At 43.8% G+C, this 11682-nt stretch overlaps 1 protein-coding gene across 1 annotated transcript; it reads left to right on the top strand.

Moving 5' to 3' along the window:
• The first annotated feature begins 3235 nt into the window (after nucleotides 1–3235).
• LOC311133615 (alpha-enolase-like) lies at nucleotides 3236–11368 on the top strand. The gene is made up of 12 exons (XM_084167135.1): nucleotides 3236–3382; nucleotides 5520–5614; nucleotides 5734–5829; nucleotides 6256–6314; nucleotides 6515–6584; nucleotides 6779–6912; nucleotides 7101–7323; nucleotides 9147–9344; nucleotides 9620–9821; nucleotides 10142–10250; nucleotides 10430–10488; nucleotides 10859–11368. Exons 2-12 carry the CDS (start codon nucleotides 5530–5532, stop codon nucleotides 10923–10925), a joined length of 1302 nt encoding a protein of 433 aa, XP_084023261.1. The 5' UTR covers nucleotides 3236–3382; nucleotides 5520–5529; the 3' UTR covers nucleotides 10926–11368.
• Nucleotides 11369–11682: the final 314 nt, after the last annotated feature.

Here is an 11682-nt window from a genome sequence, read left to right as displayed (position 1 = left end):
GGCATGGCATTTTTGGGGGAAAATGTACTTTTGCTCACATTGTTATTTCCCTTCATTTAAATTGACTAACACCAAGTGCCACTATGGATTTACACACAACAAATTATCAATGGAATCCTCTAATTTAGGACATACTAAAAGGGTGTGATTAGATAATAATTTTCTTTAATATAGATTCCTCCCCCGATAACATTTTGCCACTTGAAATTATGCTCAAGGTCATTGTATATCTCTGTAATCAGTGATTTTCAAGGCGGTAACACCAATGACACACATTATACTAGTAAAAACAATGGCATTTTAATAGCCTTCTTTGGTTTTATTAAATATTTGTGTTCGTGTCTAGCATTCAAAATAATAGATAGATATTTCTAAATCCCCAAAACATGTCACTACATCTCTACCAGAGGAGGCTGGTGGGAGGAGCTATTGGAGGAAGGGCTTATTGTAATGGCTGGAATGGAATCACTGGAATGGTACCAAACACATCAAACACATGGAAACAATGCGTTTGACTCCGTTCCATTTATTCCATTCCAGCCATTACAATGAGCCTGTCCTCCTATAGCTCCTTCGACCAGCCTCCTCTGACATCTACACATTACCAGTGGGACAAGCCAATTTGCTAGCACCCAGTAGTTTCTACAATGCATACAAATATATGTTTTGCAGTATAAAGGACTTACATATGTTTTCTTATTAAATAACAGTTCAATTAAACAGAACATTTATTATTTGTCATGTTTTTGTCAATTGAAAGTGTTTTTACAGGGTGCCAAAGTCAAGGGACAGCATTTACCAACGCAATTTGACACACAGCTAATCTTACCTCACATAAAACCATGAATAAGCAATACAGAACCAGCCACTAATAACTAGTAACTAATATCAGAGTTTAAATGTTTTTGATAAACTATTCAAACAATATACTGTACATTTAAATATTTCATTAGATCTAATATTGAACTCCAGTCCATTGTATAATAGGGACAAAGACCGTGAGATCTTCCAATTGGTGTGAGTGGGCATGGGGTAATCATCAGAGGACACATGCACCCCAGCAACAAGGCTGTGCTCTGACTTGCATTCCCAGGTAATTGGGCCCAGCAGGATGTTTGTGCACCAGGTGGGGCAGTACAGGGGGTTCAAATGACTAGAGTCCCATGGGACCAGGTGAATCTGGGAAGCAAAGCAGCAACCAAACAAGCAAATTAACTGGCTGATTCACCTTCCTACTCAGGACATCTGCCTTGCATTGATTGTACAGTGGTTAAACCACAAACTAATTGTCAAACATTGTCAATCCTGTGACCTCACTCATATACTCAGGTACCTCTCTGCCTTCATACACAATAGGCTACATAAAGAACACCCAGAGACAGATGTCATGTTCCAGCTACAGGTGGAGAGGGGGTTGTGAGAATGATGCAGCTACTGGTACACAGACAGACAGAGACAGACCCTGTGGGATGGTGAGCTCAGCTCAGGGAATCCTGTTACGATGGCGTTACCATGGGTACCAAGGCACACAAACACACCGCCCTGAAGGTTATGTACCTTTATCCCTGATGTGATGTGGTTTCATCATTCTCATAAAGACAAATACATAATAAATCAGTCATTTACATTTTACCAATAACACATTTTGTCTTTGATATACAATAAGATTTAAACAAATATTGTATAAAAGTGGAAGTAGTAAAAAGCCATGTTGACTGGCAAGACCATATAAGACTTCCTGGTGCTGTATGGCTCATAAAAGTAACAGATTACAGTATAGTGTAAACAGAATGCTGTGCCTGCCAGCTGTAAGATATTGGGCCACAGCCAGGGAGACTGTGTGAAAAATGTGTATTCCCACGTACAGTATACAATCACACAGAAACCAGAGTTACTGATTTATTGAGTAACATACAATAGGCCTGCATACCACCAGGCGTTACATGTAGAGATCACAGGAGGCTGGTGGGAGGAGCTATAGGAGGACGGGCTCATTATAGTGGCGGGAATGTAATTAATGGAACGGTAACACATCAAACATATGGAAACCACAGGTTGGACTCCGTTCCATTAATTCCATTCCAGCCATTAAAATGAGCCCGTCCTCCTATTGCTCCTCCCACCAGCCTCCTCTGATCAAATCAAATCAAATCAAATTTTATTGGCCACATGTACATGTGGGTAGAGTTAAAGTGACTATGCATAAATAATTAACAGAGTAGCAGCAGCGTAGAAGGATGGGGTGGGGGGGCAGTGCAAATAGTCCGGGTAGCCATGATTAGCTGTTCAGGAGTCTTATGGCTTGGGGGTAGAAGCTGTTGAGAAGTCTTTTGGACCTAGACTTGGCACTCCGGTACCGCTTGCCGTGCAGTAGCAGAGAGAACAGTCTATGACTAGGGTGGCTGGAGTCTTTGACAGTTTTGAGGGCCTTCCTCTGACACCGCCTGGTATGGAGGTCCTGGATGGCAGGAAGCTTGGCCCCAGTGATGTACTGGGCCGTACGCACTACCCTCTGTAGTGCCTTGCGGTCGGAGGCCAAGCAGTTGCCATACCAGGCGGTGATGCAACCAGTCAGGATGCTCTCGATGTTGCAGCTGTAGAATTTTTTGAGGATCTGAGGACCCATGCCAAATCTTTTCAGTCTCCTGAGGGGGAATAGGCTTTGTATTGTAAGTCCTAATTTTATGGGGTTACATTCGGGAGGAAAAACAAAGCTCATTAGGCTTCTGGAGTTGGGTGGGGAATAGTAGCTTTCTTTCCACCATTTTCTTTCAATATTGTTTCTATTTCTTTCAAGATTGTTTGCCTATAATTTTCATATTATCGTATAAGATTGTCTCGAGAATGGAGAGAGGAAGATAGAGGGTATGACAGTAAAAGCACAAAGGTTACATATTGACAGAAAAAAGAAAGGGGGAGATGTGGGATTCAGGAACATGGTGTGAGTAAGAGAGCCAGGGGTTGGGGGAAGAGGGAGATTAGCAGATGTAGTTGTCCAATCTTTGACTTTGTGCTCAACTTTGTGCTCGACTTCATGTAGGCAGAGGCTCAAAGTATACTGGGGTATAGGCCAAATAACTATCTGTACTGAAGATGACATGTTATGTCAGTCCATATACAGTATTTATTTACTAGTTTATGATTTATGATTGACTCTCAGCGCATCAAAGGCACAAACCCATGACATGTAGGTCCTACTCCTAAACCATAGGTGGCGGGGTGGAGAGTTCTGGTTGATGATTCCAGAGAAGAAGAAGAGCAAAACACAGAAAAGGACAGTGGAAGTCTGTTTTCCACCTCCCAGAACTTAACGCACAACTCGCCGGCATTACTCGGGAAAGACTGCCCTTCCTCTCACCTTGACTGCTATTTTAATTCAAAGGTAAGTGACTAACCACATGTATCTGTTATGTAAGAAAACGACCAGTGTTATGACAATATTAAAGCCCGGATCCGCTGTTGCTTTTCACAACAGAAGCGCAAGCTGGGTCTTCCGGTTTTGAAGACAGAACTTTGAGTTGTTCCTCGACCTTTCCAAAGATACTTTTGGTAATGTAGTGTATGTGGACATCTGCTCTTCGAACATCTCATTCCAAAATCATGGGCATTAATGTGGAGTTGGTCCCCCATTTGCTGCTATAACAGCCTCCACTCTTCTGGGAAGGCTTTCCACTGTTGGAAAGTTGCTGCCTGGATTTGCTCCATTCAGCCGCGAGCATTAGTGTGGTCGGCACTGATGTTGGGCGATTAGGCCTGGCTTGCAGTTGGCGTTACAATTCATCCCAAAGGTGGTTGATGGGGTTGAGGTCAGGGCTCTGTGCAGGCCAGTCAAGTTCTTCAACACCGATCTCGGCAAAACATGAATGTATGGACTATTCTCCTGGCATCCGCCAAACCAAGAATAGTCTGTTGGACTGCCAGATGGTAAAGTGTGATTCATCACTCCAGAGAATGCATTTCCACTGCTCCAGAGTCCAATGGCGGCGAGCTTTACACCACTCTAGCCGACGCTTGGCATTGTGCATAGTGATCTTAGCCTTGTGTGCGGCTGCTCGGCCATGGAAACCCATTTCCTGAAGCTCCCGGCTAACAGTTTTTGTGCTGATGTTGCTTCCAGAGGCAGTTTGGAACTCGGTAGTGAGTGTTGCAACCGAGGACAGACGGTTTTTATGCGCTACGCGCTTCAACACTCAGCGGTCCCGTTCTGTGAGCTTGTGTGGCCTACCACTTTGCGGCTGAGCCATTGTTGCACCTAGACGTTTACACTTCACAATAACAATACTTACAGTTGACCGGGGCAGATCTAGTAGGGCAGAAATTTGATGAACTGACTTGTTGGAAAGGTGGCATCCTATGACGGTGCCACGTTGAAAGTCACTGAGCTCTTCAGTAAGGCCGTTCTACTGCCAATGTTTGTCTATGGAGATTGCATGGATATTGCTCGATTTTATACACCTGTCTGCAACGGATGTGGCTGAAATAGCCAAATCCACTCATTTGAAGGGGTGTCCACATACTTTTGTATATGTAGTGTATTTATAACTAACCCTAGTTCTATCTGTGACCTTTCTGCAGAAGTTCCCCTCCGTTTCCGCTAGCCAGTCTAGCCGCTATCATGTTCATTCAGCCTCTCAAAGTTTGAACTTGAACTTTTAATTAACGTTTGATTAGAATTCTAAAGTTAGCTAATCACTTTGGATACACAACATTTAGTCAATTTACTGTTAAATTATGTAGCCAACTGTGTGGTGCAATTTCCAAATTTGATGATACCAGATGCAGTACATTCATAGTGTGCATTCTCAACCCACGTACGAGACTATTCGCACAGCAAGTTCAAGGGACGTTCCATTGACAGGATTGCTAGGGGATCTCATGTCAATCGGATGATTTGAGATCACTGTAGGTATCTTTCGAAGAAAAAACATATCCATTGTCATCAACAACGCCAAGATTAGATGGCCTACAACATTCAGAATGATACATATTGGTGTTTGGCTGTCAAGACGTCGCCTTGACAGATGCCTTACCACTGCTTAGGTTAAGTACAGTGCCATGTGATTAATGAGATGGACAGTAGCTAATCCGATTAGGCAGCTATCCTGCTGCTAGCACCACTAAGCTCACAACAACCAGGAAGGACACTTTTAGGAAAAGGACTACTCATGCAGTGAAAGTCATTTTTAACCACCGCTGACTGAAGTAGCAATAGGTTCTACTGGACCTAGTAGATTTGTATTCAGCAGTCAACAAAGGCCCTCTGATATAGCAAAGCCATTTGGGGCGGTGTTCATGCCTTCATTGGCTTGACCGAAAGTTAGATGGTATCTGAAAAACATTAATATCTCAAATGACTGTGAAAGAAACATGCTGATTCACATTTTCAGGCTTTAGAGTTTGCACAATGGACAGATATTGAGGTATCATGTTTATAGGACTGATAGTCTCATCATGATACGAGTGATCTGGTAAGCATTCTTAAAAAATAAATACAATAATAAGACTTTTCTCCTCCAAAGGTCGAGCACCATGTCCATCCTGAAGATTCATGCCCGGGAGATCTTTGATTCTCGTGGCAACCCCACTGTGGAGGTGGACCTCTACACTGACAAAGGTAATTGTTGTTATTGGCCTAACCCTGCGCGCCTCACAGTTTGGGAACTATTGCATAGGTGATTGTCCAACTTCATGACAAACACTATTTTATCTGTCACTCTTCTCTCCATCTCCCAGGTCTGTTCAGAGCAGCTGTACCCAGTGGCGCTTCCACTGGTATCTATGAAGCCCTGGAGCTCAGGGACAATGACAAGTCACGCTACCTTGGGAAAGGTGTGTATCTGGGCTTAATATAGTCTAACTGCATAATATGAGTATAATGGAATCTATTTCAGAGAAGCATACTGGGTTGTTGATGTTGCTTGGATTGTTACTTTCTAAATCCCCCATCTGTCTTAATGCTTCTTACACTTCAGCTCCACTGTCACATCAATGTGACGTTCTACCTGCTACAGAGCGCATTATTAATTCAATTCACAAGATCGAATGAATGTGCGTGTCAGCCATCGAGAATTGAATCTCTGCGATTCTTGAGCTTGGTTGCTGCCATTGGACGTGACGCAACGCGAGCGCAACACGTGCAGTATAGCAGCTTTCATTGATTTCACCGGAAGCATTTCCTCTGGCTGATGGCAATGGCGCCCGATGGATGCAGTGTAGCAAGGCCCGTTAGTCAGTAATGTTTCATTGTCCTTTCAGGTGTCTCACAAGCCGTGGACCACATTAACTCTACACTTGCACCTGCACTTGTTGGTCAGGTAGGATTAAAACTTTTTTGAGAAGTACAATGACATGGAATGTTGTCTTTGCTCATCTTGACGTCTTATCTTGATGTTTCCCTACCTGGTAAAGATAAATAAGTATAGTGTCCACTCCACTGCCACTTACTCGTAGTTAATGCAGCCCTAGTTCCTCAGTTTAAATGCTATGTGCTAAACTTGTTCGTTCTTCATCTCAGGATGTGTCTGTGGTTGAGCAGGATAAAATCGATCAGATCATGCTTGACATGGATGGCACAGAGAACAAGTGTAAGTTTTTCAGATTAAAATGCAGAGGACATGTTTCTGTCTATTTTATGTTTTACCTAGATAGTTAAATGCACTGATTGTAAGCCACTCTGAATGAGAGTGCCGTCGGCTAAATGACTGTAAATATTTGCCCCTTATGAGGTTATTTTTTATCAATTTCACTTGTATTAATTTTTATTTTTGGCACATATCAGCCAAGTTTGGTGCCAACGCCATCCTGGGTGTTTCCCTGGCGGTGTGTAAGGCTGGTGCAGCAGAGAAAGGTGTCCCCCTGTACCGTCACATCGCTGACCTCGCTGGGAACCCTGAGGTCATCCTGCCCGTGCCGGTGAGTACAGGGTGTGATAACGTCAGTCAAAGACAGTATTTTACTCTTACAGTACTATCAAAGAACGCTCACACATGACTTGTCTTACAGCTTGTTGTGTATTTACCTTTTGAGAGACCTGGATGGAGGAAATTATCTTTAAATGAATTTAATGGAATCAAATAAATATTTGCTTTCTTATTTCCCAGGCCTTTAACGTGATCAATGGTGGGTCTCACGCGGGCAACAAGCTGGCCATGCAGGAGTTCATGATCCTGCCGGTGGGTGCCAGCACCTTCAAGGAGGCCATGCGTATCGGGGCTGAGGTCTACCACAACCTGAAGAACGTCATCAAGAAGAAGTACGGCCAGGACGCCACCAATGTGGGAGATGAGGGCGGCTTTGCTCCCAACATCCTGGAGAACAAGGAAGGTACGAGAGAGACGTGATCATAGGGTTTTTATTTTCAGCACATAAGAAAGTATATTTATTTTCAGCACAAAGTATATTTTGATACTTTATTGGATTCAGCTCTTTTCCAGACGCTTTACTTTCTATGGGAAACTCACCTCATCCGCCACTAACGTGTAGTAACCACATGATCACAAGGTGTTGCCAATGTACACTGCTCAAAAGAATAAAGGGAACACTTAAACAACACAATGTAACTCCAAGTCAATCACACTTCTGTGAAATCAAACTGTCCACTTAGGAAGCAACACTGATTGACAATACATTTCACATGCTGTTGTGCAAATGGAATAGACAACAGGTGGAAATTATAGGCAATTAGCAAGACACCCCCAATAAAGGACTGGTTTTGCAGGTGGTGACCACAGACCACTTCTCAGTTCCTATGCTTCCTGGCTGATGTTTTGGTCACTTTTGAATGCTGGCGGTGCTTTCACTCTAGTGGTAGCATGAGACGGAGTCTACAACCCACACAAGTGGCTCAGGTAGTGCAGCTCATCCAGGATGGCACATCAATGCGAGCTGTGGCAAGAAGGTTTGCTGTGTCTGTCAGCGTAGTGTCCAGAGCATGGAGGCGCTACCAGGAGACAGGCCAGTACATCAGGAGACGTGGAGGAGGCCGTAGGAGGGCAACAACCCAGCAGCAGGACTGAATTCTCCGCCTTTGTGCAAGGAGGAGCAGGAGGAGCACTGCCAGAGCCCTGCAAAATGACCTCCAGCAGGCCACAAATGTGCATGTGTCTGCTCAAACGGTCAGAAACAGACTCCATGAGGGTGGTATGAGGGCCCGACGTCCACAGGTGGGGGTTGTGCTTACAGCCCAACACCGTGCAGGACGTTTGGCATTTGCCAGAGAACACCAAGATTGGCAAATTCGCCACTGGCGCCCTGTGCTCTTCACAGATGAAAGCAGGTTCACACTGAGCACATGTGACAGACGTGACAGAGTCTGGAGACGCCGTGGAGAACGTTCTGCTGCCTGCAACATCCTCCAGCATGACCGGTTTGGCGGTGGGTCAGTCATGGTGTGGAGTGGCATTTCTTTGGGGGGCCGCACAGCCCTCCATGTGCTCGCCAGAGGTAGCCTGACTGCCATTAGGTACCGAGATGAGATCCTCAGACACCTTGTGAGACCATATGCTGGTGCGGTTGGCCCTGGGTTCCTCCTAATGCAAGACAATGCTAGACCTAATGTGGCTGGAGTGTGTCAGCAGATCCTGCAAGAGGAAGGCATTGATGCTATGGACTGGCCCGCCCGTTCCCCAGACCTGACTCCAATTGAGCACATCTGGGACATCATGTTTCGCTCCATCCACCAACGCCACGTTGCACCACAGACTGTCCAGGAGTTGGCGGATGCTTTAGTCCAGGTCTGGGAGGAGATCCCTCAGGAGACCATCCGCCACCTCATCAGGAGCATGCCCAGGAGTTGTAGGGAGGTCATACAGGCACGTGGAGGCCACACACACTATTGAGGCTCATTTTGACTTGTTTTAAGGACATTCGATCAAAGTTGGATCAGCCTGTAGTGTGGTTTTCCACTTTAATTTTGAGGGTGACTCCAAATCCAGACCTCCATGGGTTGATAAATTTGATTTTCCATTGATAATTTTTGTGTGATTTTGTTGTCAGCACATTCAACTATGTAAAGAAAAAAGTATTTAATATTATTTCATTCATTCAGATCTAGGATGTGTTATTTTAGTGTTCCCTTTTAATTTTTTTGAGCAGTGTATAACAAACCATATTCTAACAAATTAACACCTCTGCTTCATTTTCCACAGCTCTAGAGCTGATCAAAGAGGCCATCAGCAAAGCAGGATACACAGAAGAGGTGGTGATCGGCATGGATGTGGCAGCCTCTGAGTTCTATAGGGATGGTAAATATGACTTGGACTTCAAGTCTCCTGATGACCCAGAGCGTTACATCACTCCTGATGAGCTGGCTGACCTCTACAAGAGCTTCTGCAAGGATTACCCAGGTGTGTGTCCTGTCCTCTCTTGTTTACCTTTGTAGTATTTCAAAAGTATGTAATGTTGTCTCTTGCTGGAGCAGCTTTGTATTTTAATTATTACAAATTCAATGAATCATTTTACACTACAATGGAGATGGGCACTGTGTTGAATATTATGGTTGGCAATTGAAATGAAACTAAGTTACACACATTATGTCCTATTCAATGGTTTAGTCTACTCTAAGGTACAGGACCATGACTTTCCTCTCTGTGATCACTGATCTATGTCCCCTCTGTGACAGTGGTATCCATTGAGGACCCCTTTGACCAGGATGACTGGGAGGCGTGGTCCAACTTCACTGGCAGCACGGAGATCCAAGTGGTGGGTGATGACCTCACAGTGACCAACCCCAAACGCATCACCAAGGCCGTGGAGGACAAGGCCTGCAACTGCCTGCTGCTAAAGGTCAACCAGATTGGCTCTGTGACTGAGTCTCTGGCCGCGTAAGTTTCACCCACTATCTTTACTCCATGGTGACTTCTTCAAGAGGAACTCTGGCCTCAGTTTTTTCTTGCCTTTTTTCGGGGGGGACCCAGACCTGAAAGAATACCTGAGATTTAGGAGTTTATGTAATTATACTATATATTGATGAGCATTAAATTGATATTTTAATGACTGTCAACAAACCGTTATGTCTCATGTGAGTCAAGGCAAGTCAAACAACCTGACAGTTGTAAGTCTAACGTGAGCCTCGCATGATGCAATTTTCCAGCTGTGTGAACTTCTAACCATGTCAAGAGTCTTCTCTCTTCCCGCTGTCCAGGTGCAAGATGGCCCAGTCCAGTGGCTGGGGAGTGATGGTTAGCCATCGCTCTGGGGAGACTGAGGACACCTTCATCGCTGATCTGGTGGTGGGGCTGTGCACTGGACAAGTAAGGAAATACTGTTGGTATACTACTGTATCTGACACTTGTGAATTTAGATGTATTGTTTTGGTACCGGAAATGCAATTTTCATTGTTATGATTCATTTTAAATTATATTTGTTACTGTATTTTAGTTACTGTCTACATTATTGCTGTGTAATTCATGCTGCCCCTGTCTATGTCCAGATTAAGACTGGGGCTCCTTGCCGCTCTGAGCGTCTGGCCAAGTACAACCAGATTCTCAGGTGAGGGTTCATGTCCTTTATAGCCTAATTAATCAATGTTGTGATGCTTGTCATATTTATTCTGCTACATTTCTTTCTTGTTGATCATGGTTTTTACCCATGTAATCCTGCATGGCATCATAACCATTGGGGAAATGTATAATTTTAGTTGACCATTGTACAGAATCACCTTTATTTGCTAAATACATTTACTTTCGATTAAGTGAAATGGTGCTGCTACAATAAGAATGTACAGGCCGACAAACCATCACAATACAGTCTGGACACTGAAGTGTAAAAACTACAGACTAAGCTATAAGCTTCATTATAACTAAGTATGTTTTGAATATTGCTTTGTAGTGCTAAAACTGTCTTTTCTCTTGACTCACAGAATTGAAGAGGAATTGGGAGAGAAGGCTGTCTTTGCTGGGAAGAACTTCAGGAACCCGCTGGCTTAACTGTGTGCAATGGGCACATACTCATGGGCATATAGGCACATAACGGTTTAGCAAGCATTCCAATGATTACTTGAAAATGCTGAAGAAGCTTACGGCACAAACTGAAAGTGTTACACACATGTCAAGGCAGCTAGAAAGGAACATCATGTAAAGTTACGCTCCAAAACCATAGGTTTTGGTTACATACATTCCCTACCCTAGTCTACATACATTCCCTACCCTAGTCTACATACGTTCTGCTGCCCTAGATTCACAAGGTGTCTGTGGCGACTATAGTAACTTACAATTCTGGCATTTTTTGTTGGGGGGGGTGGCACATTTTGGTTAGGGTGTTGTGAGTTGCAATTCTTACTATTTAAATATAGAGCAAAATAACTGCAATGGTTTAGGAAAGTGCTATGGCTATAGATGCAGTTGAATAAACTAATTTGCTTGTAACTGAACCATTTCCCTGTGGTCATTCTTTTTCTGCAAGATGTGTAAATGTTTGATTGTCAAGTGTGTATATATGTATTATAAGAGTGATAGGTGTCACTATAGTCTAGCATTAGTTATATAATTGATTCTTAAAATATGTATTCCTGGAATATCAGTCTGTGCTGGATAATGTATCCAGGTGTGAACCTGTTCAGTACTCTGGCGCTCTACAGTTTTCCTGGAATTCTGAATAATATCTGATGCGTTCGAGGCTGTTAAATATTTTTGTATCGATGCACTCTGGGGCATGGCTCTGTGGACACTACAGTAGATTATCCTA

The sequence above is a fragment of the Coregonus lavaretus genome, assembly GCF_964263955.1.
Source record: "Coregonus lavaretus genome assembly, chromosome: 8".
Taxonomy (NCBI): Eukaryota; Metazoa; Chordata; class Actinopteri; order Salmoniformes; family Salmonidae; genus Coregonus; species Coregonus lavaretus.
This window is presented reverse-complemented; position numbering and strand designations above follow the sequence as displayed.

Bases quoted from the DNA above. Each gene is read 5' to 3' on its own strand.
- LOC311133615 (XM_084167135.1), top strand. From the start codon at position 5,530: ATGTCCATCCTGAAGATTCATGCCCGGGAGATCTTTGATTCTCGTGGC. The intron at 5,615-5,733 runs GTAATTGTTGTT...TCCATCTCCCAG, and splicing joins GGACCTCTACACTGACAAAG to GTCTGTTCAGAGCAGCTGTA. The intron at 5,830-6,255 runs GTGTGTATCTGG...TTGTCCTTTCAG, and splicing joins GTCACGCTACCTTGGGAAAG to GTGTCTCACAAGCCGTGGAC.